Source organism: Melopsittacus undulatus, chromosome 9 (genome assembly GCF_012275295.1).
Source record: "Melopsittacus undulatus isolate bMelUnd1 chromosome 9, bMelUnd1.mat.Z, whole genome shotgun sequence".
In the NCBI taxonomy this organism is placed as follows: Eukaryota; Metazoa; Chordata; class Aves; order Psittaciformes; family Psittaculidae; genus Melopsittacus; species Melopsittacus undulatus.
Window position 1 is genome coordinate 3,868,437 of NC_047535.1, and position 26,604 is coordinate 3,895,040.

General features: G+C 43.4%; 1 protein-coding gene across 1 annotated transcript; it reads right to left on the minus strand.

Moving 5' to 3' along the window:
• Positions 1–1,065: 1,065 nt before the first annotated feature.
• On the minus strand, positions 1,066–19,785 carry SYNM (synemin). The gene is made up of 5 exons (XM_005148775.4): positions 19,000–19,785; positions 13,394–13,518; positions 6,831–6,904; positions 2,758–5,442; positions 1,066–2,721 (listed from the first exon to the last, which is right to left on the minus strand). The coding sequence occupies exons 1-5, from the start codon at positions 19,783–19,785 to the stop codon at positions 1,700–1,702; spliced, it is 4,692 nt and encodes a 1,563-aa protein (XP_005148832.2). The 3' UTR covers positions 1,066–1,699.
• Positions 19,786–26,604: the final 6,819 nt, after the last annotated feature.

Below are 26,604 nucleotides of genomic sequence, written 5' to 3' on the forward strand. Positions count from 1 at the left end.
GTCAGTCAGCATGGAGCTTCTCTTTAGCTTTGCATTTACATTCATATTATAAAGCAGCAGTCAGTTTTGAAAAACCTAGCTTCTGTTAATAGTAAGGAATCTGAAAAGTGACTAGACATGGCAGAATAAGATAGTTTAACTGGATTCTAATATAGATTAGCACACAGAAAAACTATTCCTACGTAACCACAGGAAAAAAACCATAATCTGAGTCAGCAACCACCGGCCTGGCACAACACAGCCATCCGGATACAAGTGTGCTTCTGCTCTGCAGAGAAAGTGTGAGGGGGTGAGCAAGTGAATGTGCGTGTGTGTGTTTGTGTGTGCGCACGTAAAAATAGCAGCTTCTCATTTGTGGATCCTCTTTCTCCTCTGTGTCCAGTATGGTATCTTCTTACCCCAGTAACAAAAATATTTTGGCTGCTATTTTTGCTTCTGCTAGCACTGCACAGTTTAGTACAGTTAGTGGTGATGGTTTCTGATCTGGACTTTGAAGACACTGAATTATAATTGTAAAGTTAAATTACGTCCTTCATTTAACCCATGTGCAATCCGCATGAAATTAGCTTATTTTCAAATTACTTAAATAGAAACTTTGCCCTAAAGCAAATGTTACCACCAGGAAAAAAAAAAAGAAGAAAAAAAGGAAAACTCCAATCTCAGGTTGGATTTGCAGGGCTAGCAATTGAAAAAGACATCTTCTCATTTGTAAACAAAGAAAGGATTGTGTGGGAAGGCCTCCACACACCATGATCCTAAGTGTCATCAATGCCATTTTTACAAGTTTTCATGTTCTTTTTACAAGAACAGAACACGCATCAGCTAATTTCATTGTGTGAAGAAATTAGGCATTATGTAATGCTTGACTTCATGCTTACCTTTAGTAATACCTAGTATCAAGGTAACTCATATACTGTAAAATAAGTTGATGTTATTCATGTAATAGCCACTGAAGTTACTTCAGTGGATATACTATCCAGCCTATTTTTATCATTTCTTTTCTTTTAAAGATACTAAAATGTACTACTTTCTAACCATAAAAATCACTATTTCTCACAATTGCTTCAATGTTCTCTCTTTTGCACTGCATTCTTTTTACACAAATATATTTTTGTCAATTCTTGCTATGCTGAGTTTGATCCTACAGAATTCTATTTAGTTTTTATAGCTGTAATAACTGTATCTTAAAATGTTTCCATTAGGTATTGCATGTAAATAGACAGAAACAGAACTGAAAGTCAGCTACCTACCAGCTCATTAATCTTACATTCTGTTGTATCTGTGGTTAGTAGCTTGAGACTTAAATAGAATTGCTGAATATTTTAGTAACCAAGTACAATACAGTATTTGTTTTTTTAAGTTTAAAAGACCTATTCAAGTACACACCTATTAGTTGACATCCTATAAAAACAAACAAAATAAAATCCTTTGAATTTCCTAGTAGCAAATTCCTGTTTCTATGGGTGGAAACATCTGAAATTATTGAACACAAATCTCTGAGGAAAACATACTAATAACATGATTTCTCCCAAAAATAAAAAGTGTGCTGAATAGGTAGAGGCTTAGATTCAATACTTCAGTCCACTGTCAATTATCTGAATAGTTTGAGTGTTTCCTCATCCCTTTCTTTCTCTTTTTAGAAGAAAACAGATAATAAAAATGTATAAAGTTACCAACTAGATTTCATTAAAGAGTCCTTTCAGAACCACTGTCCATCATTATCATCATCTTCCTCCTCATGGTCCAGATAGAGAAGAGCAACTTTCTTTTCATCACAAATAACTGACCTTTGGTCTACCATTCTTTGCAATTGCACAGTTTTATCAAACTCATTATTTTCATTCTCTAGCATCTGTGACTGACTAACAGAAGGATCTTGGTTATTGGATATGAGCACTGTTCCTTGCTGTTCTCCACTTCTTACGATAGATATTCCACCCATATTGGAAACATCCATTTGAAAAGTATAAGATGTTTCCTTGGATCCTACTTTAATATGCTTTACAGACCCACTGCTCTCAGATGACTCTTCTGTTTGTGAAAGGTCTTTCATTTCAGAAGTAGGTCTTGTGAAGATTATTTCCTCAGTGCTAGTTTCTAAAGGAGTTATTTTAACATGCCTGTAAGATCTATTGGTATCTGAGTTTCCTTCATTCTCTGAAAGATGTCCTTCTTGGTAAATAAGCTGTGGAGCATCAGAAAGGGAGCCTTGATAGATGATTCGTTCAGTGGTTTTAACTCCCACTTGACCTACTCTATAATGCTTTACTGAGCCTCCTGAAAGAGTCTGGTCTTCCAGTTCACTGATTTCTGTGTGCTCAGAGACGGGCCCATGATAGATGATTTTTTCAGCTGTCATAAACTCTTGGGGACCCAACTGAATATGTCTGACTGAACTTTCTGTCTGTGAGAAGCCTCTAGTGTCACTGATCTCCACTTTACCGGAGATTGGTCCTTCAAAGATAACTTGCTCAGTATGACTCTCTTTTGGACCTAATCTGAAGTGCATTATTGATTTACTGGAGTCCACAGACTCTTCTGTCTGAGAAATGTTATCTGAGCTGTTGAGCTCCAGAGAGTCTGAAACAGGCCCTTCAAAAGATACTTCTTCAGTTACTTGCCTTGATCCTACTGTGATGTGTCTTGTGGACCTGTTGAAGTCTCTTGAAAACTGGGAAAGATTTCCAGAATTGATCTCTTCTGCAGTTGTAGAAATAGGGCCTGTATAAATTATTTCTTCTGTAGTAGAAATAGGGCCTGAATAAATGACTTCTTCTGTGGTCTGGATATCTTTAGGACCCAACTTAAAATGTCTCACAGATCGGCTGAACTCTGACGATCCTTCTGTCTGAACAACATCTTCTGAAGCACTGATCTCCACTGTTTCAGCACCAGGCCCTTCATGCACGACCTGCTCAAATCTCTGAACTTCTGCTGGACCAATCCTAATATGCCTTGTGGTGTTGGTCTCATCAATAGATTGTGGTGAGTGAGAGACTTCTCCAAAATCCGAAGCTTCAAAAACTGAACCGTCATAAATAACTTTTTCAGTGGTATGATACCCTGTGCTACCAGTTCTCCTCACTGTGGAGGAGCTGTAGATTTCTTGATCAGCCAAAGGACTGTATTTGTCACCATCTACTTCTGTATCGCTTCCACCATCAACAACTCTCTCCAAACTCTCTTTTCTCAGGGAATGCAGTGTTGCCTTCTCCTTCTCACTTGCAATTACTTCATCAAGCTTAGCTGCATCAAATTCATCAGTATTAAGGGTCTGTAATAGACTGACTTCAGCAACAATAGTCGTCACGCCAGCATCCTCCTTTTGATCAACTTTTTTGATATCGAACTCTAAGCTACTGGAGTCTGCTTGGCTTTCTTTTGTTAATGCAGATAGCTCCTCTTTCACACTGTCTGGGAGACTGCCCTCTAACTGCTCCAAAGCTTCCTTCAATTGCAGTTTAGGGTCCTTTGTTTCCTTTGATAAAAGCCCTTTTATTGAAGCCTGAAATTCATGGGGAATTTTAATTTCTTTTTCAATAACCATGGATTCTACATGGGAAGATTCAGCTTCAGGATGCTCTTTTAAAATATGGGCATTTGCTTCCTCCCCTACCACCTGATACGTTTCTTCTGGAGAGCTTACACCATCTCTTTTACTTTGTGTGCCTTGTAAAAATTCATCTTGCCAAGAATACTTAATAGTTGATTCTTCTTCTATATGTATTTGCCCATATACTGAGTCATCATCTTTTTCATTAATAATGGGGTGATCATCAGGAACAGACACAAAGTATTTTTGTTCAGTAGGTGAGTCATCTTCCTCAGTTACTTCTTCCACATGAGTGAAACTCTCATGGCGTGGTTTCTTCTTTTTAACATCTTCATATGTGAACGTTACGCTTTGCTCCTCCTCACCATAACGCCTATCTCTCTCAGGGAATGTATCTTCCACTTCCTCTACTTCAAAAGGTGTGGAAAAATCAGCCCTTTCATCAGTGGCATAATCTAGTGGCTCCTCTACAATCTCAACATTAACAGACACATTCTTTCTGCCCTCGTTGCCTTTCAGGCCATGATGTACTATATCTTCTATCTCCTCTTTGGAAGGAGCTGCCTCAAGACCCTCTCGAACCACTTTCCTAACATCCTGGTTTGACAGACCTCCTGCATCAGCTTCACCAGAAATATCTATGTTTTCTTGAACTTGAGATTGCACTGTGATCTCAGTCTTTATTTTCCCATCATCTGGTTCTTCTTTCTTATTAAAATAGGTCACTTTTGTGTCTGTAGATACTTGTGAACTAGAAGAATGTGTAAAACTTCTAAGAATGTCAGCAACAATATTCTCTGCTATATTTTCAGTTGACAGAGATCCCATTTTATGACTTCTGTCACTCATTTGCTCTTCATCTTTCAGACTGGATTCTGCTTCTGAAATCCTCACTTGGTGAATTTCAGCAGGCTTAGTTACACGCTCATCTGTTTCTCTTCCTATGGAAGTTTTAATGCCTTTTAGCCTTGTTTCTTTATTACTGGGAGGTTCTTTGTCGGGAGCAGACTTTTCAATAATGATAGGTATCTCAATGACTCCTTTGCTTCTCGATTCTGAAGCTGCATTTATGTCCTTTTTGATTGATTCGCTTTTCAAAGTTCTTGCATTAGAAATATCACTCCCTGTTAACCTCTGGTTAATGACTTCCTCACGGATATATGTTTTCTCCTCCATTTTCCTTCCAAAATCAACACTTCTTTCTTCTTTAAAGGATTTCTCATCTGTTTTCCTTTCCTCCTCCTTTGTTTGTTTCTCTGGCTTATCTTTTTCTTTCAGCAGAGATTTATCTTCAGTTGGTTTGCTGCTTCCTCTGTTTTCTTTTCGTGTGGTCCAAGTTTCAGTTATGGTTTCTTCATATTTAGATGGTTTATAACTGGTATCCAGCTCATACATTGGGAATCTAGTGAAGCTTGGTTTTGTTCTTATGTTTTCAGTAGTCCCGGGCTCTGTTTCAGACTTGTGGTCCTTGTCTGATCTTTCAGTATGTGCTGATTTTGAAAAAGATACTGCGGATGAAGTTGTAACTTCTGTTTTCTTTCTGTCAGGAATTGTCTTATGCTGCATTTCAGTGGTTTTCCAGCTACTGTAAGCTGGAGTAAATGTTCTTAATTCTTTGTGGTCTGTTAAAATCCTTTCATCCTTTCTAACAGTTGTTGAAGGGCGATACACTGAACCAAGTACATCTCTTTCAAAACCTCTTCCACTAGCTGTTGTCTGCGATCCCGCCTGTGTTGATCGAGCTGAATAACGTGCAGAACTGCTGGTATTTGTCACTGGCATCCTGTGTCTTGTATCAGTGATCCTGAGAGCTGGTGAAGCTTTATTTCTATTCTTTTCTTGATAAGTAGAGTAAATATCAGTGTAGTTATAGGAAGTGTTTCTAATATCTGCAAAAAGAGCATAAGTAACCAAACATCAAAATAATGGCTTGTATCTAGAATAATACAGAACAGAAGGCATGAACTGAGAAATTTTATACTACATTTTTGAAAGAAAACATGCATTTAAATATCTATGTTTTCTTGAACTTGAGACTGCACTGTGATCTCAGTCTTTATTTTCCCATCATTTGTTTTTTCTTATTAAAATAGGTCACTTTCATGTCTGTAGACATAATAAATCATAAATAAATTATGCTAATATCCTAGGCTTGTTTTTTTGTTTCATTAGTCAAAGTGGCCTGAAGTTTCTCAGTTCCTCTTGAGAATTAACAGCGTATCTGCCACCATGTACTAGAAAATGAAAACACAACTACAACTCTTGATAGCCACAAGATACAATGAAGTACACAAATCTATACAATTCAATAACATGTGCCAGGAATCACTGATGGACTCTAAGACCAACCAGTACTACACAACTCAAATCTCCAAATCCTAAGAAGCCAGCCACATCTCCTTTGATTTTTGGTAGTGTGTCCTACTCTGGTACCACCAAAAGTGCCTGAGCTCTGTCTGCAAAAGTACTTGCTAGCCCAGATCAAAACTGCCAGGGACAGTGCTAACAATTTAACCACGAGTAATTCTATGTGAGCATTTCAGCCTAGGCCCTAGTCTGTTTAATTCACTACTACAGGCACAGCCTTCACCTCTCTTACGGCACTTACTGTCTATGATAGCCCAATAATTTTAACACTACACGTTGATGAACTCAGAAGTATTATGGAGACTAATTCCGTTACTAATAACAGTGGCCATAGCAGTCAGATTGAAGGTCCATCTTATCTAGTATCCTGTGTACAGTGACCAGAAGTAGATACATAGGGAAGTGTGTAAGGACAGGGCAAGTAGATAGCAATACTTCCCTGGTATACTCTCACAGCCTCCAGAGATTTGCAGCTCCTAAGACAGAAATGGTATCTTTATGTTTAGTAAGTCTTGGATTTTTCTTTCATTACTCTGCTAATATTTCTCTTTCAACCCACCTACACTTTTTAACCCTCAAGTGCCTCATGATGATGAACTCTGTGGTTTTAACTATGGTTTTGTTAGATACCTCGTGCTTTATACTTCAAAGCTCTCTTAAGAACTATGGGCATCAAAAAGCTCTTGCACTATTAGAGCTATTAAACACCACTCCCTACTTTCCTCCTCCATTTGAGTCACAATTTTATGAATTCTCATAGAATAGCAATATGCTGATTTAAAATATTAACACTCAAAACCAACATTCACTTTGCAATGCACTCATAAAAAGTATTCTTCAGGAATACTCTAACACAATAGTTTGCAGTTATATTTAATTCAACATCCATTTTATAACATCTAATTTTTACCTTGAGGCAATTTCCCTCCATACTGCTCTCTCCATGTAATAATCCACTGGTTGCTCTCCCCTTCTAACAAAGCTCTGCAAAACACAAAAATGCATTCCATTAAAATGTTGGGAAGAATAATCACATTTAACATTTCAAAGTCTTAGAAACTGAAACAATTATCTTGCAGTTGGGTCAGATCCTGGGTGTTTTTTCACACCCCATCTTTTTGCTACTGGGAATGAGAAATCCTCATCATCTTCCAGACTCGTAATTTGCAGAGTCCAGTTCATGAGACACTGCAATGATCTGACAGCAGCAGCCACAATACAGTTTTAGATCAGATCATCCACATAAGCCAACAAACTGCTTCCTGAAATGGAAAGATCCACTGATTTCCGCTATGCAATCATACAGGCTAGCAAATATTTTTCCAGAATGATGATCATATAAAAGAGTTAGGTGAAAACTGACAGATACTCAGTAAAGCTTTCTCGGAGAAACACACGGAGATGGTTTATAAAGAGAAGACAAAATCGAAACTAATATTTGCAAGTAAATAGTCAGCAACATTCCTACTGGTAATACAGTACCAAAGGTGTCCTTGCAGTGTCATATATGAGGGGACTGCTACATCCAGGATTTGTACACTTATCCTTTTCAAATGAAAACTGAAGGAAAGTATTACTTCTACTGTCAAACCCTGTCTAGTGCAAGAGGAAACAATTTACAGTATTAAAGTAATTATTCTTAGTTCCTATTCAGTCAGAAATTAGAAACATATTTTACAACAAAGGACTGGGAAAATCCCTTGTGACACTGCTTGGTTTTCCCTCTGTTCCTCAGCCCTCCATTCATTCTTTTTGCAATGACTCCATAATGTCTGTAGTCCAGTTCCACAGGACTACTGTGGTCAAGGCTTCCTCTTGTTGACCAACCAAGACATCATGGTAGCTCAGCAGGAATTGCTCAGAAATGGACAGGACACCAGTTTGCTTACCTTTACCCTCTGGAAATTACATTGCTACAAACAAACAGCAGAAGCAGGCAACAACTGTTCATAGTGTTGGTCATCATTTTGTCTACTACTGTACTTGGTGTGCTGACATACAGAATGGAGACTCTTTGAGTGGCCTTTTCTATGCTGGTGATGCACATTAGCTGTTCTTCGAGACATGGTACCCAGCTGATAGCAAGAGAACACTGGTTATCCTTCCTTTATGCCAAACTCTCTTCCTGATACAGCATGGATGTACAAGGACCATACATCTTTAAGACCCATCTAACAGCAGCCACAAGCTTATTCTATTGCTGAATAAGGTTACTACTCTACATGTTCTCCTTCCTGCAATGGTGGAAAGGACTCCATATGTGCATTTCCTACAGAAATTAGCACAACTGTGGGGCAAAATACTTTCAGGAGTAATTGCTTTGCAATAAGAGTATTCCAATAGGCACACAGCATACTTCTGTTCTCCTGGGAGGAAAAAAGACTAAGTGCATTCTCTCAAATTACTCAACTGCTCTAAATAACACAGAATAGTTGGCTTCTTCCATATACCAAATACTAAAAGTAAGTATTAGGGTGATCTTATTCAGTTCTACAAGTTTAGAGATGGTTCTCCATAAGACTGAGCCCCAGAATTCCTGATACTTTTTCTGGAAGTCTTTCTGTGCTTTCCTTCCCTCCTGCTGTCCATATGCTTTTGCAGGGCCTCAAGCTACATGATTCCCGCCAGGAAGAGTGCTCAACTGGTACAACAGCCCAGAAATTCTAAGGCAGACTCTCTGTATACAACAGAACACTATAATCAGTACAGAAACTTTGGCGTTTTCGTATTCACTTCGACTAGTGAGGTACTCATTTCATCACTTCCAGTCTTGGAAATGCCAGATGTTCTGCACTGATAACATACAGCTGCAGCATTAAAGTTGTCATGAGTAAAGCTGGAAGATTATGATAGCCAAGGCTTCTGACTCCCTGGGGGGGAGGAGTTGAAAGCAATTTAGGACTGTGGTATAAAACACATTTGCTGGGCATTTCTGTCAAAATTAACAAAGCAGGCACTTGAAATGTCATTTGTAGGCTTCACACTTCACATGGCTCATCACTTCGGACACTTAATGCCTCTTGGGTTTTGACTGCCCCTAGATTCAGCAAGATAATGCTACGTAAGCAAAACATTATTAGTAAGGTTCTTTGCAATCGTGGATTTGCCTGGATTCAGAAGAAAAGCCAGGTTAGAATTACCTAACATATTTACAGGTCACTTTCCCCCTTAAAACAGGCTGAGATGGACACCTTTTTTTTATTTTGTTAGTAATAAAAAAAGGAAAGTAAAAGCTATTTATCTTCCTCCATATTAAGAGAGGCTTTATAGGAATTAGATGACTTCACTGCATACAATGTTTCACAGACCAAACATCTGATCTGATGAAGCTACTGAGTGCCAAACTAACAGCTCCAATAGGGACCCTCTAAAGAAGCTGGTGATGACGCTGCAAAACATATCAAGGTGCTGGTAAAGAAAGTGTTAACCATGACGAAGGAAACCAAGAATGTGGGTAGTTTGACTAAGGATTTCTGGCTGCTGTTAAAACAACAGTTGTTCAGTTGCTGCAGCAACGTATGAAGTCACTAAAAATAAGCTCCAAGAGGTAACTGTATATGGCAAAGGGCAACAGCAAACAGAAAAGCTGGACCTGAAATATTACTACTGAAAATACGATGTACTTGAAAATGAAAGGCAAAGCTTCATGAAACATCTATAAAACCAAACAGTAAATCTGTGTAAATATGCATGCCCTCAAGCTTATCAGATAAGCAAGAAAATGTTAAACTGACTTTGGCTTAATAAACTGTAACATACTGAGCACTGGCCTGGAAGCAAGTAAACTCTAGTTATCTTCCTCAGCTTGACCATAGCTTCAGTTCACACAAGTAATTTTGCTTCTCTGTTCATTTACATCCTTTCCTAATACTACTCATTTAAACTATAACCTCTCTGTGATGAGGACTGCTTTTAAACTTAAACTGAAGAATAGGGTGTTACTTTCAACTCCATTAACCCTTAAGAGTTCATGGCAGTAACAAAAAACATTCCTCCAAGCAGCACTTCCAGAAAATAACCACATCAGCTACTTCCTGGAAATTGGATCCCAAATGACATAAACCAAGTGTTAACACAATGTGTGTAAGCATTGCCAGTTCCAACTACACCTTTAGCTCATCTTATCATTAACGTCACTTATCTAAAGTTAGCAGTGACGTGCTTGCCAGGCTGAAGCCCACAGTGTGCTGGATGACAACAGAAATAACCAGTCCATGAAAGCAGGTGGATGAAATAAACTGTTTGGGGTGGGGAAGAAGTTATAAGGATGCAGTCTAAATGTTATCATGGTCATTGACAATGGCAATGACTTTGTTTCAACTGCAGAAACCCAGAATCTCAGACAGATTGTTAGCCAGCAGGTCATAAAAATGCATCCTCTCTATCACAGGGATTTGGTAAGGAGGCATCAAAAAACAGCCCTCCGGGAAGTGGAATTTTTAGGGGCCAAGACCATTCCACACCTTTTTTCCATCTCAAGATGGGAGGACAAGGACTGTATGAAGAACAGCAAGTAACTGACTGCATGTTAAATTCCCTGGGTGTGGAAAACTCAGATTGGTCTCAAAATAAAACAAATACAGGAATGGGACATACTGACTTGTACAAGTTGTAAACTAACTGAAGAAGGATTACAGGGTGTCCCTGGCCAGTGTATTGAGAGATCCTGACAATGAGCAGGCAAAAAGACAAAACAAACAAAAAGCTTTGTAGCCTTCCTGGCTTCAAAATGCAGAGTGGTAATCTAGAACAGAACACCGGCATGGATCTAGGAGTTCAAAGTAAAAGCTTTTACCCTTCAACAATACCATATTTTAGAGAGGGCAGAAAAAATAGTTAACCCATGGCAGAAGCCCTGGGCAGCCTCTGCTATTTGAAGAGAAGAAGCTTCTGATAGCTGAGGAGAAAGGCTTGTTAGTAATTACGATCCTAGGCAGATTTTTCCATGTCCCTTTGTAATTAAGAGTCTTGCACAGTGATTCATTCATCACTTCCCTCTGGAAATAAAACTTCAGAACAGCCTATGTAGTTGCAGTTTTGCTGGGTTCCAAGAGCACAGAACAAAACTGTGAGACACTTGATAAATATTTACTTCAACACTGGTCAAAAAGGATTTGGAATGAAGATTCCCAGGAGATACAACTTCATAAAGCCACCTAAGACATATATATCATATGACATATATATCATATACACCAGAGAGCCTCAGCTCCCAGAGCAGGAAGGGTGAGCAGACTCAGAGAGGAAGTACACATGGTCTTTGGGGAAGGGTGTTCCTTGCAACAATGATCCAGGAGCAATGTTGACTAATGGAAATAACTGGCTTTAAAACCAGATCTGTAGTTTTAAAACAAGGAGAAAATACAGGGTGGGAGGTACAAAGCAAGCCCCAAGAAGTAGACCAGATACTGCACCCTTAACCTATAATGCCAGGAGGAAAAATGGTGCCAAGGCCCTCATGGAAACCCCTCAGTGGAAAGTTCAGGATGTTGAACTAAGTGTGAATAGGTGCCTTTTGTTTTCAATATGTATAAGCAAGGGTATATGCCAGCATCCTTCATGAAAACAAACTGGATCTGGTTTCACATGCCCTGGTTATCACAGATAAAAAGACCCATGAGAGGAACAGGGTGTGAAAAAGTACATAGATGAGCAGTCTGGATTTCTCTTGCTAGACAGCTTAATAACTGGATCCGTACTGGCTCCCTCCACACCAGTACTGATGAAGGCATACAGTATTTTCTTAATATTATTTTCTTAAGGCAAAACTCCATAAGTGTAAAAACACAAACCAACCCCCTTATAGCTTCTGGTATTTCAAAATTACTTTGTTTGTGGGCATTAGGTAGCATGTTCTCTGATCTTAGCAAGACTCATTTCTCTGTTTCCATCTTTTCAGTAGATAGGTGCTCATTTGTCCACTGAAGTCTGCCTTGCCAACCCAATCAGTGATACAAGTGGCATTCACTACAATTAGCTGAAGAAACCCTATAGGTTAAGGAGCTTCTTAACTAGACAACAAACTTATGCTGGAGCTGATGCCGAATTGTTCATTCTCCTTTCATTAAGAAGGACAGGGAACCCTTAGACACACCAATAATGCTCATATAACTGGTGATACGACCTCTGGAAAAGTTCTGGAATTTAATAGGCTTACAAGGTTTTACAGAGCAGAAGCACTGATGATGGTTTATTTATTAACTAAGAGAGTGTCCAAACAACTAAATAACTGGGCATTATCACGCCTACTACTGAATGAATACTAATCATCAAAACAATCCTGATAATGCTGTCATTGTGAAAGCACTAATCCCATTTTGCAGATGAATAAACTGAGGGAGAAAGTTTAAGTGACAACGGTAAAAGTCAACATCAGAGCTAGGATTAAAAGAATGGTATCTTTTAGGAAAGTTAACAGAATTAAAACACACCACTAAGGACCGCAACTGGCTACCTTTCCCACAGTTTCTCTTCTACTAGTAATGCTCCAGATACTATTGGATTTCCAAGGATCATAGGGATCCACTCCACCAACAAACACCCAGGTATTGTTGCTCACCAACTGACTGCAAATTACTTGTCCCACATACTGCTTGTGATTTCATGTCATCCAGAAGCCAGCCTTGGTCTGTACCTCATTGCACACAATACTCAAGGCATCTTGAACATCTCTTTGATGGACTCCAGACATCCTTTTCTCACTGACTTGTTATCAAGCTACTCAGAATCTACTCTTTCAAGCTTCTCATTTTCAGTTATACAACTACAATTAAATTAGGTGAACGCTAATCAACATATTTTAACAATTAAATGTGCCATGTAAGTTGACAGCTGGCAACTATGCTGCCTCATGTTTTATTGATTGCAATGTAGGGATACTGGCTCCTCAGCTTGTAATCAAGTATTGCCTCAACAATTCACATCAAATGATATCAACTTGACCAGCACTACAAAGGTTTCTTACACATCACTGCATTTGTTAAGCTATATGTTTTGTCTCCTCTAACATGTTGTTCTGTGTACAGAGGAATAGAAGGAAATACTAACAGAGATAGTTTTGCTTGAATGATCAAATTACAGTCACCTCTGCCCACTGGCAATTCTTTTCAGTGTTACTAATTAATAATGTTATTTTACTATTCTTACAGTTTTCCCAGAGATCTCAGACAACTTCACATGTATTAGCAGCTTTCTGAAGGGGTGTTACCTTCCTTTCACAGACAGCACAGTCAAGCACAGAATAGTATAGTGACCTATGTCACAGAACAAGCCAACAGCAAGCTAAAAACCCATATTAGGGGCCCATTCACTCTGTTTGACAAACCACAAGACATGCAAGGAGTCTTGATCTTAGACTCTAAGAGCAGCTATACTTTAAATGCTGCAAAGAGAGTGACTGGGGCTCCTGAAACCTATAAAGAGCAATTTAAATCATCCTCTGATTAGGTAACATAGTGAGACAGCAATTCTTACCTGTAGGTTTCAATTTCAAGGATGAGGCCTGTTTTCACCTGCAGTAGTTCTTGATAGTCCTTCAGGTAATCTGTGATCGACGCAGTCAGGAACTGCTTTTCTTCTTCAAGGGCATCGATTATCCTCTAAACAGAAATATTGATTTTTAGTCTTGAGCTAGCATAGAAAACTGTACACTTGAATGCCTAATAACAAACCTTTTAAAAAGGTAATCTGAGAGAACAAGAAATCACTATGTTCCATCACTTCAAAACCCAGAACTAATCAGGTAGCACCTCCCCATGTACAATCTGAAATAGATGGCTACTGAAGCAGAGTTTCATGCTAAGATTTCATTTTATGCCTTACTAAGCTAGTTACATATTTCAGTAAAACCTATTCAGATGCCCTGTACAAAAACTGTCAAGTATACATGGTAAGGAAAATACATTTATTTATAAATGTGATTTTAATGTGATTCATTTTGTCATTTTAAGAGTATAGATGTTCATACATGAGATCAGGAATTTCAGCAATTGCTTTACCATGGGAACCTGGCCTATTTCTCTCTATTGGTACTGTCAGTTCCATAGACACGGAGGTCAAAACATGATTTTGGATTCTACCATCTAGAGAATTTCATAGTACCTCAAAGGTGAAGGATGAACCTCCAGTGCTTCCTTTGAGCCAAGTTCTCCACAATATTTGGACACCTGCTTTGTAGTCCACCCAGCTTTGTCCTAACTGCTACTCTGAAGATGTACAAGAGATTGCTCATCTTCACCTTGACAACTAAACTTCATACCTTCACAAGTGTGTGTAACTATGGGAGAAGCATAGTTTATATGACAACCACAAATTACTTCAGAGTAGTAGCAATTACGAGATAGTAGGTAATGCCTGCCCACTTTCCATTAACCAGTTTTGGAAATGGATAAAAAGGGACTGATGAGCAGAAATACTCTGAAATACTAAATACTGAATAACTGTACACAACAGAAAAAGCAATGAAGACTTAATGCAACACAACATTATGATCTGATTTAGACAAAGACAACTGACTCTCATGCTCTTGAAAAGAGCACCACAGAAAGCAAGTGCTTTAATCACTGGTGTTACCTCCAAGGGCAAATTGCCATCTTGCAGAAAATAAGCCCTCCCCTGATAACCAAGAGAAACTTGTTCAGTACAGACTTAGAACTAAAAGTATTGGTATTAGCTGTTTGCTGTGGTTCTTAATAGTTTCCTCACTGTGGATAGAATTTACTAACCCAGATCAATCCTCAGTCAGCAGGTTGACACTAACCGAAACACTGTAAGTAATACTTTATTCTGGAGGTTGTATCTTCCAATACATGTGGATGTATCGCTCTTTATAACTCATACTAATCCACTTCTCCATTTGCATTTACAGCTGTTAAATTACAGTGATTATACTGATGTTCTCTGTGACACAACAAACCTTTTTCACATTCCTTTATGTACCCAAAACTCCCTTTTTATGGCAGAAGAAATCATATCCACGTCTGATAAAGCACTATAGGCCGCCCAGCAGCCTCATCCAGACTGCAGTGGAGGTAACATCCTATACAGCCACGCACAGCAGCAAGCAGAACCACTGACCTTTAGCGGCTCTAAAGCAACAATCCTGTTCAAGAACTGACACAATGGAAAATCCCAAGATGAGAGGGAAAGAAAAGTGCCAGGCCCTTCTTTTAAAAGGAAAAGGCTCTCAAGCAAGAATGGACAGGGTGTTGAGAAAGCCAGAGGAGTAAGCAAAAGGAGCAACTGACAAGGAAGACTGGATCCCTGTGGGCCCAACCCCTAAAGGTGCTAAGAGTCCCTTACCCCCAAGTTCTGTAGCCCAGGTTTGAAAAGCCACCTAGGTTATATCCACTGGATTTGGAGAGCATTTGGAACCCAAAAGTTTGAGTTAATGATTACCATAAGGGGGTAGAGAACCCAGCCAGCTGTATAGTAGGTCCAAAGGAATTTATTCCAACAGGAGCAGACATTGTATAGACTAGATGGCAGGCAGCCAGTCATCCAGCCCTCCAGCCAGTGACGCTTAAACGCAGTGCGAGGGACAATTGGTCTCAAGTCTTGTTTCTAAGCATGCCAAAAAGTACATAAACCACTTCAGCAAAGTTTGGGAGACTGCAAAGTGACCAATTTCCATTTTGCCAAAGGTAACCTGCATTGCAATTCCGTTAGCTTCACACAGGAATTTCTTGGAAAGATTTGTTTCTCAACCACATCAATCCCATGCCCCCCCAAATCCCAGCAATGTCCTGCTAAAAGTAACTGAATAGAAGTGATTTTTTCACCCTTCAGATATTCCTTTTCAGGCAGCAGTGGGAAATTTTAGAAGGGCAGTAGGGAGGAAAAGAATTTACTTGGGTTGTCCAAGCTGCACCTACTCAGGGAATAATGAGAGTATTCCAGGCTCCAGCCCTTTCCATCTGGTACTATTTACTGATCCCATAGCTCACTCAGTGGCTCAGCAGGGGAGGAACCGACACTGCACTTAGCTGGCTAGAAACTGGTGTACAAAAATTGTACAGGACATACCGATATTACATGTTCATTTGACAAGATACTTTCTTCTCTGGAGCTGACAACACTGCCACAGGAGCTGATCCTAAACCCTCCATATTAGTGATAATATCTGCCTCATTTCAAAGCAGCAGGATGAGCCATGACCTTTTTACATCCAAAACCTACAGGGCTTTCTTAAATCACAGAGTTTCTCTGTAAGTATTGTCACAGCACACAGCTAAAATTATGGAAGCAGGAGACCTACTGAGTTCATCCCTTTAGCATCCATGGCAGGGAAGATTTTCCAAGCAATGTATGATTTACAGCTTGCCTCCTTCAGCTAAATTATAACTCCAAATACATATTTCTATTTAACATCGCTGAAAGCTTTAGTGAGGATAAGGACAGTGCAGGAGGCAAAGATGGACATATAAGGCAACTGGATGATATATGGAAAATATGAATAAATCTAATTGCCACTGCAGCTGCAATGCACAGCAATCACTTGACTTAAATCTGTACATACCTATCATTTCTATTTGGCACCTTACAATAAATAAGCATAAAGTAGATGCTCTTTAAAGAGTAGTTTAAAATCCATGCTGAGCATACTGTAGCTAATAAAAGAAATAATGAGCGAGGAAAAAAGCTTTCATCACAGGAACAAAACCTCTAACAGCTGCTTCTACATATCCTGTAAGTTTTCTTCCTGGATGTGAGCAAAAGGTATTTTATTTCTCATGTACAGTAGACTGGCCACTGGAAAAGGCTTTTCTCATCAGAAACCAAACATTTTAAATATGAAACTGCTTGGGAGCTATAAACCTTATGATAGGACTTGCACTAGAATGCAAATACTATCTAGATACATAGTCAAAGATCAGACAGCTCACATGTTTTCAGGTTGATGATCAAAACACTTCTTTCTTTGCATTACTAAGATTTGAAGTCATTGTTCCTGTAAAATCCAAAGCAGGCCAGATGCTTGTGGGAGTAAAATAGAAGTTTCTTGTGTTGGTATCAAAATATCAATCTATTTTTGAGATTCAGGACCATTCAAGGGCACACACTGATTTAGATTATCTGACTTCCACAATGGGCTCTTCTGTCTTCACCTGCTCTCCTGAATAAAGGTCTTGAAAAACATAACCAGATACAGAGACACCACACTGGTATAAAAACACCTCGCTGAGGTGAGAGTTTGGTATCTGCACACATGCACTCCAACTGACTTTGGAAACAAAAAAAAACTTGCAGCATGAAGTTACGAGTTATATATAATAGGAACTATATAAAGTGCTCCTATTAAAATAACATCGTATTTAAAGGGTTTCTGTTTGAGCCATGATGACTGAAAGTCAATGATGTTTTCATTATAAATCCCTAAAACTGAATAGAGACAGCAAGGAGGACAGGATTTGGAAATCCAAGTAACATTAAATATTAGTAGGCTTATGTTTATTTATGTAAACTTAGACACCTTAAAGAATAGGGAAAAAAATGAAAAGGTTTCTTTTATTCTTTACATTTTCACCTGGCTTTGACTGATGGATTGATTTAATTAATGAGGAGTTTATATATGACATCTTCTAAAGCTTTGGAAAGATTTACATACACAATTGAAAGAACTGTCCTGTCAAAAATGAGGAAAAAAAACATAGTTAAAGTCTTTCTGGTTACTTCTTACACATATACCCTGCCTCAGCTCACAGCATCTGCAAACTGGGCAACCTGCAAACAATCTAGCAACGTACAAACCCAGACACACAGAGCAACAGGTCCCAGCCCTTTCCCAGCTGCGCACACAATGCCAGCATTAGCACAAACACCCGGCTCCAGCAGAGTGTTACTAAAAGGTCTAACAACAAAAGAAGTGTTGCCCTCAGGAAATCGATCCATGGCCTGGATGATCTAATACGTGCTCTCCACTCCGAGGATGATGAGCTGGTATTTTGCTGTGCCAGCAGTTGCTGATCAGTTCACCCAACATTATTCTGACAGCAAGCTAATTCTCAGCTACAGGTGCTAAACCCCTCTGTTGAACAGCACCAGTCATCCACCCTGAGTGGGTACCTGTCACCTACAGCCTTTAAAGCTTTATTTCAAGGAATTCCCACTCTGCTCCCTGCCTGTAGCACAGCAACGAGTCTGCTGCCTTTAAACAAGTTTTCCTGCCTTTAAACAACTACACGTTTTCCTGCCTTTAAAACAGAAGTTTTCTTAACCACGCTGCACCAAAAAGCTTTTCTCTAGGCTCAGGAGCAGTGTAAAGCAGGAAGAAAACTTGGATCATTCCTCTGAGGGCAGGCAGGTCAACCTCATATCTCAGAAGAGAAGCTGCATGTCCCATCACATGAGGAGTTGGTTCACCTGCTCCCAGGGACTGCTCTGTCCCCCACATGCTCATGCCAACCCATGCAGGAGCACTGGCACACAAGCTCTTGGGTGCTGGCTGAAGGCAGGTTGGGAAGGGAGCACCTTTCACCCGGAAGGTACCTTCAGGGTCACCATTTCCCTTTGGATCCCCACCCTTCCCACACAGCTCTTCCCAAATGGAGCAGAGGGTCTCAAAGGGACCAGAGAAGGGCCCAGCTGTGACAAGCTCTTCCAGCCTGAGGCCCTCCAGAAGGCAAAGTGGCCCACCACAGAACGAGTGGGAGCCCTCAGAGAGGCTGAGGAACTTCCCACAGGAGGGATGGGAGCTAATTTACGGGATAAAAGTAGGGATGGGAGCTAATTTAGGGGATCAGAGCTAATTTAAGGGATCAGAGTAGGGATAGGAGCTAATTTAGGGACTGGAGTAAAGATAGGAGTTAATTTACAGGATCGGAGTAGGGATGGAAGCTAATTTAGGGGACTGGACTAGGGATGGGAGCTTGTCTACAGGATCAGAGTGCCAGGGTCGTGGGAAATCCGGTTCACGTCTCACGATGGACCAGAACCGGGGGGGAAACGCGAGTGGGAGAGCGGAGGAAGTTTCAGAAGAGCATCAAAGCAAGCACCGGGGGGCGGGCACGGCTGGAGAGGCCTGGGACAGGCCCGGGACGGGGGAGACACCGGCCGGGGACCGACCCGAGCCCACCACGCACCTCGTACTCCTCCACCTCGGCCCCGTGGCGGTCCTGCAAGGCGAGCAGCTCCTGCTCCAGCCGCTCCCGGAGCCCGCACAGCTCCCGGCCCTGGCGCTGCAGGTCCTCCAGGTGCTGCCGGCACTGCCGGCTCTCCTCCCGCAGCAGCTCCAGGCTCTCCCGGCTCCGCTGCGCCTCCTGCTCCTGCAGCACCTGCAGCTGCTCCTGGTACCGCAGCAGGGTCTCCCGGCAGCTCTGGCTCAGCAGCATCTCGTAGGTCTCCTCCAGCTCCTCCAGGCTCAGCCCGGACAAGGGCGGCGGCAGCGCGGCCAGGTCCATGCGCAGCTCCCTTATCTCCACCGCCTCCCGCCGCTGCCGCTCCGCCAGGTGCCCGTGCTCGGCCTGCAGCTGCAGCAGCAGCTCCTCCAGGGCTATGCACTCTCCCCGCAGCTGCTCCAGCAGCCGCTGCTGCCCGACCAGCTCGGGCTCCAGGCGCCTCCGCATCGCCAGCACCTCCGAGCCCAGCAGCTGCAGCTGCTCCAGCTCCCTCCGCAGCCCGTCCCGCTCCAGCTCCGCTTCCAGCTTCGCCCTGCTCAGCTCCTCCAGCTGCATCCGCAGCCAGGCCAGCTCCTGCTCGGGCACCCGCAGCCCGACCAGCTCCTGCTCCCGCAGCTCCGCCAGCTCCCGCGCCAGAAACCGGTTCTCCTCCTCCAGCTCCCGCACACGGGACACGAACACCCGCAGCCGGGAGTTGAGCTCCTGAAGCTCCCTCTTCTCGTCCCATCCCGTTTCCCACCGCCGCCACATCGTGCCCGGGATGCGGGGTCCGACCCGCGGGACCTCCACAACTACTCCCGACTCCACGCAGCTCCGACTCGGCTCTGCCGCCGCTCCCGGCACCGCACGGCCCGGGACCCGCAGGCCCCGCCCCCGGCGCGCAGGGCCCCGCCCCGGTGTCCGCGGCGCTGCCCTGCGGCGCCCCCTGCCGGGCACCTGAGCCTCCTCTGGGCTGCGCTGGAGCACCGGGGTCGGCTCAGGCACCGAGGCCCGCCCGGGGCCTCAGCCCCTGTCCCCCGGCCGAGCCCACGCCGCCCTCCAGCACAGCACCCGCAGCTCCAGGCCCCGGGAGGTACTTTGTGATCCGTGTGCTGCTGTCACCGTACCCAGTTCACATAAAGCATCAAACGCCTCTTTTAGGACTCTGTTCAGCTGAGGGAGGACTGAAGTGCCTCCAGCTTGTGCCACGGTTCTGTAATGTCTTTGCACACCAAAAGCATTCCCACTTCCCGGGTTTATCCCACAGCAGCGCATCCCTGTGCCCGGTTATCCTCTGCCATATATGGGCTGGATCCAGAGAAGTCAGTCCATTAACTGGCACTGGCTCTGCCACAGCAGTGCAGCACCACAGCCGGTGTTACCAACCAAATCACACAGAGATGAGAGTGACTCATTTCAACCCTTCTCCTCTCCCCAGGCATCATTTCCCTCTCACAGACACACACGTTTCTGTTTCACCTGCTGCTGCTGCAGCACTGGGAGCTGTGCACACAGAGAGCAGCTCTGCTCTGGAGCCAGGCTGAGGGAGCTGGGGCAGCCTGGAGAAGAGAAGGCTTCTGAAGGGGAGACCTGAGAGCAGCTCCAGTGCCTAAAGGGGCTACAGAAAACCTGGAGAGGGGCTTGGGACAAGGGCCTGTAGGGACAGGCCAAGGGGAATGGCTTGAACCTGCCTGAGGGGAGACTGAGCTGAGCTCTTAGGCAGAAGCTCTTCCCTGTGAGGGTGCTGAGGCGCTGGCACAGGGTGCCCAGAGAAGCTGTGGCTGCCCCATCCCTGGCAGTGCTCAAGGCCAGGTTGGACACAGGGGCTTGGAGCAGCTGCTCCAGTGGAAGGGATCCCTGCCCATGGCAGGCATTGGAGCTGGAGGAGCTTTAGGATCCCTTCCAAACCATCCTAGGGTTCTATGATTTGCTGTTTCACACAAGGCAACACAGCTCCAACCACTGCGTTCACCCCTCAGGACAGCTCCCAGCCGAAGCTCACACAGAGAAGGGACTGGAATCTGGTGCAAGCCCTGCAAAGCTGGGATCAGGGTGCAGATGTACCCCACTGATCTGCCCTGGGCACTGCACCCGTTCTCTGCTCTGCTGCACCCTTCCAAAGCCTCCCACCTCACCCCACATCTCCCTGCTGACACAAGGGCCCACTCTTGGCTGCTTCTTTGCCCTCTGCTGAATAAATTTCCTTCTAATCTCAATAAAGCCTCCAGGATCTGAGCCCAACCAACACAGATAAATCATTGGCTTTGGCCTAAAAGTCAGCCCATTTAGCCTTGGCAGATTTGCTCTGTCAGAGGTCACTGGGAAGCAGATTTACTGAAGACACTTGCTTTTTCTTGCCTTTGTGGTCAAAATCAAGTCCCTCGGTGACACTCCAACACCTGCTGCTCTTTTATGAGGACAAACCACCGTGCTCCTGCTAAGAAGCATTCCTCTGGTTTATGAGGCTTTTTCTACCTCTGATGTCACTAAAACCCATGAGTGAAGAACCAGCATCATGCACAGAGCAAAGCTGCTGCACTGGCTTAAATATGAGCTTTCTGGGGTTCACTGGGGATGCTCTGCCTCATGTCATTGCATCCACTGCTTGTCTGCTTCTTACCAACTATTTGGTTAATGGTCTGCTGCCATTGTATTCATTATTCGTTATGGTTTCATTGCTGTTGATAAAACCTCTATTTTTGTCTCTTGAAAAACCACCATAAAGCTCTCTAGATGTTGGATGGCTTTCCAGGCTGGGGGATCTACTTCTCCATCCAGGTTGTATACATTGCTGTCTGCTAAACTGCCTTTAGTTAGTTCCTGGGATTGGACCTGCAATTGGGCAAGGAACCTGTGGTCTAGGACAGGGAATACCTGCAATAGGCGAAGTTTGGGTGAGCCATTTCTGAAACAGACCTTGAAGCTTTGTTAACCAAGTTCCAAGACTCACAAGGTCTTTGAGAATCCCCTGCCCAGTGCACTTATGTGGAGAGCTGAAATGCACTCATCTGAGTCTGCAGACTTCAATGAATTAATGTGTACTTGCAGAGGAAGGGAAAGAAACCCCATGCGCCCCACTAGCAATGGGAAAATGGAAAATACCCCAAGGATTTTGCTGCCACAGTGGTTTCTTATTGGGAAGAAGTGTGGTGGAGCCACAACTCTGCGCTGTCACTGGCACTGAAGATGGCTGCTGGAATGCCTCACATAGGAGAAAACGAAGCAGCAGACATCCAGCACAACCAACACAAGCAGTGTCATGGAGCATCATTCTTCCAAAGGTAAATCCCTGGTGCCATGGGCCACATCCTGCTGCTAGGAAGCCACCTGTAACACACGAGCAATAGTAGCAAAGATCTGCGGAGGGAGAGCACAGGGGGGAATTGTAATCCTCAATGCCACAGTGACAGAGGCAGACTGGGCCTCTGTGGTCTCTCCAGCTCCAGTGAAGGTCTTGTGCTTTCGAGAGGCTCATTGTCAGCATTCTACAAACTACGAAGTGTCACCCTGGTAACTCCTGATTCTGCTTCAGCACAGATTGTTCTGCATGCTCTCTCATCTGCAGGGTTTAAAGGATGAAGCTGTCACTGGGGGAATGTTCTGATTCCGACACTCTTGAGAGAGATTGACACAACGAAAACACGGCTCATTAAAACGGTGCAAGATGTTGTGGTTCCTGTTTGGATGGGAGGTTCGAGACACGTTTGTTTACAGGCAGCTCCTGCCATTAGATCAATATAGGAATATTCCCCCATGGTGGGTGGGGAAGGAATGTGAAGTGCAGTATTTCCCAGTTTCACCTTTTGGCTTTCATGGCTACCCTCATGTGTAATAGAGAAAATAAAGCAAACACCAACCATCTACTATTTTAATGACTGGCAGATAGTACTGGGGAAAGCTGCACTTCATCTCTCTGCGTCCCCTCCACTGGGCTTTACAGCCCCTCAAAATGGGTTGGAAATGTCATCAGGAATGTTCTGACACAGGCTGGAACTGGGGATCCTCTCCCTGCTTCCAGACCATTGGATACCCCTTTGGATAAATCTTTGCAGATATACACCCTGAAAGCAAGAGTCTGTGTGCAGAGGCATTTGTGCTGGCCACACACCCCACAGCCCCTGGGAGTGAGCACTGTCCTTCTGTGACCTTTGGATGTGAGAAACAGGAGCAGTAACCTGGTTTTCCCTTCGAAAGGCTGTTGAAAGCAGGAGCCTTACCTGACCTGGCACAGAAGTGCCTGGTTTAGAAACTCCCTCAGAAACATTTGTTTCAATGGAAGCAGACTTCTGATAAAGGAGGTTTTGTTGCCTCTATCAAGGTGAATTTCCTTGGTTTTGAGAGCAGTTTCATCGCTTCCATCTGCAGGGGGTTTGAAGAGCACTTGCAGAAGTGGTGTCCACCTCTAGATGGTGCGTTTGACTCAGAAGAACTTCATGCCTGGGCCTTTACATAACTTCTGCTCTCTTGTCTGAGGTTACAAACAGGCTCCAAACAATCCACACCGGTTTTAGTAGCTCCTTGTTTTCTTAACGTGAGAATCTGCCTGCAGTGCAATGAGGAAATGATAAAAACATGTTATTTAGATGCTTCAGAAAGGTGTATTATATGGCACGTTTGGTTTGGCATGTGAGGTATCTGCTATGTAACATACCTACCATGTAACTGATAGCATTGCATGTCTTCTGGTTTCATTCCTGTGTTAAATAAATTAAAACAATCTACTTTCTGTCACATACAGTGCCTTTGCTCTGTACTTGAATGTAACGACAGAGGGGGTACAAAGATGGTAACACCCCAAGGCTGAAATGGTGATGGTGATGCAATAACTAACTCCATCCCCAGTATTTATACTTCTTTCCCTGGACAGCAGACAATAGAGCTATGAAGAGCTGGTGGAAATAAAACAAAGCATTTTAGCAAGTGTGTAACATTCCTACAAACTCCTGGAGCTCTTTGAGAGCCATTGGCTGCTTGTGCAGATGATTCCTGCCTGGTTTGAGATGGTTTCTCTGGGGCATGTTGCCCAAAAAGCCAAAAAACCCTTTCCAAATCTTAACGAAGATTTAAAACCTTTCTGGGAGGCAAACTGAGTGATCCTGACACGCTTTGCATGTCCCAGGCCCCTTTCAGGGCATCACAGCTGCTCTAGATACACAGTAGGATGGTTCAGGACAAATAATACAGATGATGACTATCAGATCTATGTCATGGAGAACAATCACAACTCCCTGCAGCCTGAGCTTGCATCTTAGCAGGCACAGCTCTCACCATGATGGCAAGAGGTAGAGATTTGCTTTGCTATGGGATGTGCAATAACTGGGCAGTTACACATGATGTGTGTATAGGGCTGTACTACAGACCCTGAAGAATTGCTCCATGGTAATACCTTGGAAGGATCAAAACCTGATCTATCATTGGACTTGTGATTTTATATTATATTGATATTTATATTATTGGACCTGTTTTTACAAGAACAAGCATCCCCACTTATGGTACTCTGGCTTAATTCTCCAACACCCTTCAGTACTCAGAGTGTAAGTAAGCAATACACCCTGGTTAACCAAATAGCCAAAATTCAGTTTGTGGTTTACTTGAAATAGAGAGTGGTTTCCTTCTGAATGTCAGCATTTCCCTAACGGAGGAACAACACAAGAGAATTTAACCCCCCCAGTTTTGGTCACTTTAGAAAATCAAGCTAAAATGTTCTTCATACCACAGGTAAGGAAATTGCTCATGTTGACTTCAATAGGTCAAGGTTTTCCCTGTGATTTCTAACCTGAAGTTGCTGCTTCTTGAAGTGTAAGAAAAGGCCTTGCGTGGAATCAACTTTTCTACTGCATTATGAGTAATACCCACTGCTTTTATTTTACATCCCTTCCTTGTAAATAAGGGTTATTTCCACTAAAAGGCTATTAAGAAGTTAGCTTTGATGCTGAGGCTACAGTCTCCGTTCCCAAGTGTAAAAGAACACTTTAGGCTATAAATAGCTTTGTTAGGCCTGCCTAAATACCCCGTTTTCTCCAGGTGCAGCCTTGGGAGGAGAGAAGCCACAACCTGGGCTGCTTCACTGCAGCGTGAGGCATTTCACGCTCCTCTGGCAGGTCCCTGACAAAGGCCACCAGGCAGGAATGAGGCTTTCATGTGGTTATCACAGGGTGTTGCTACAGGCTTTCCTTTGCTACTAGCAGATCTCTCCTCCTGATTGCTGAGAGAGCCATAAATGCCATCAGAAGTACCTCTCCTACAGAGCTCCTCTCTGGTTTTGCTTGATGTGACCAGGGCTGAGCAGCCACACGGTTGGTTATTGCTGGGTCCTGGTTTAATGTGATGTTCTCCTTCATTGGTTACAGATACAGGAGGTGGGTGTTGAGATTCATTCTTACATCATTTGGGGTTTGTCTTTCCTTCAATTTGCATCCCCCAGTGTTAGCATGGATGTAGACATCCCTGACACAACACAGGAGCCAGAGGGAAAAGACAGCACTCGGAGCCTTCTCAGAGGACTCCTCTGTCCCCTTCCTGCTTTGTCTTGGCCTCCTACTCTTCAACTTCCCACCTTTTGCTGGCCTCCCACTTGCTTCCAGCCTCCCCCAGGTCTGGGCCTCCCATTCATCTGCTTAAGGACCCCAACCCCTCCTGACATCTTGCAGCTCCCACTGCCTCCAGACCTCAGTCTGTGTTTTGACTTCCTACCCCTTTTTGGCCTCCAGGCCTCGACCCCACTGTCCAGCCTCACCCCCACCACAAGCCTCCAACCCCTTTTCTGCCTCCCAGACCTCCCTAAACTCCCACCTCCTTTTTCAGCTTGCCACCCCTCTCCCAGCCTCCCCTCCCTTTTCAACCTCCCACCCCTTTTTAAACCTCCCATCCTTTTTGGCCTCCCTCCCCTTCTGAGCCTGCAATCCTGTTTCCAGTCTGGCACCTCTATTTTCAGCCTTTTTTTACAGCCTTTCACCCCCTTTTAACCTTCTTTACCTTTTTGGCCTCTAAACTCCCCCTTGTCTCCCCTCTGTGTTTAGGGTGTCAGGAAGGGCAGCACCACAGCTGGGCTATTTTAGGCTCTGGAAAACACACCTGAGAGGCTGTTGATCACATTTTTGAACAGCAGGTTGTTTGCGAGGAAGCTGCTGAGAGCTTTTGCACTTGGAATTTAATCAGGCCCAAAATATTCAGAGCAGCCTCAGCAACAGCACTGCTCTTCTCGTCTGTCAGCCGGGTGTCTGTGCAGGCGAACGTGGGGAGAAGTGGTAGATCTGCTCACACAGATACATCACCTCTGACATTAACCTCATCCTCTTGCTTTCCCCTGGCCCCTTAGCATGAGCTGTAATTGTTATTTCAGGTTAAAAGCCATCATGCTCTTGGGAGAGGGTGCTGCATCCCATGGTTGTGGGTCCTACCTCACCTGGATCAGTGGCACAGGGGAGCCCCATAAGGGCGGCTTGCAGGGGCCTGGCTGGTGTCTGATCTCCTCTTAGCCCTGGTAGCTTGGGTTAAGCCTTCAAACTGGATGTTTTCAGCCCACGTGTTGATGCAACATCTTCTTCCCCAAATCCTCCACAGCCCATTCAGCCCTTTGGATCATTCTGG

Bases quoted from the DNA above. Each gene is read 5' to 3' on its own strand.
- SYNM (XM_005148775.4), bottom strand. From the start codon at position 19,785: ATGTGGCGGCGGTGGGAAACGGGATGGGACGAGAAGAGGGAGCTTCAG. The intron at 6,905-13,393 runs GTAAGAATTGCT...TGTGTTTTGCAG, and splicing joins CTTGAAATTGAAACCTACAG to AGCTTTGTTAGAAGGGGAGA. The intron at 2,722-2,757 runs GCCCTATTTCTA...TAATTTATACAG, and splicing joins AGAAGAAGTCATTTATTCAG to GCCCTATTTCTACAACTGCA.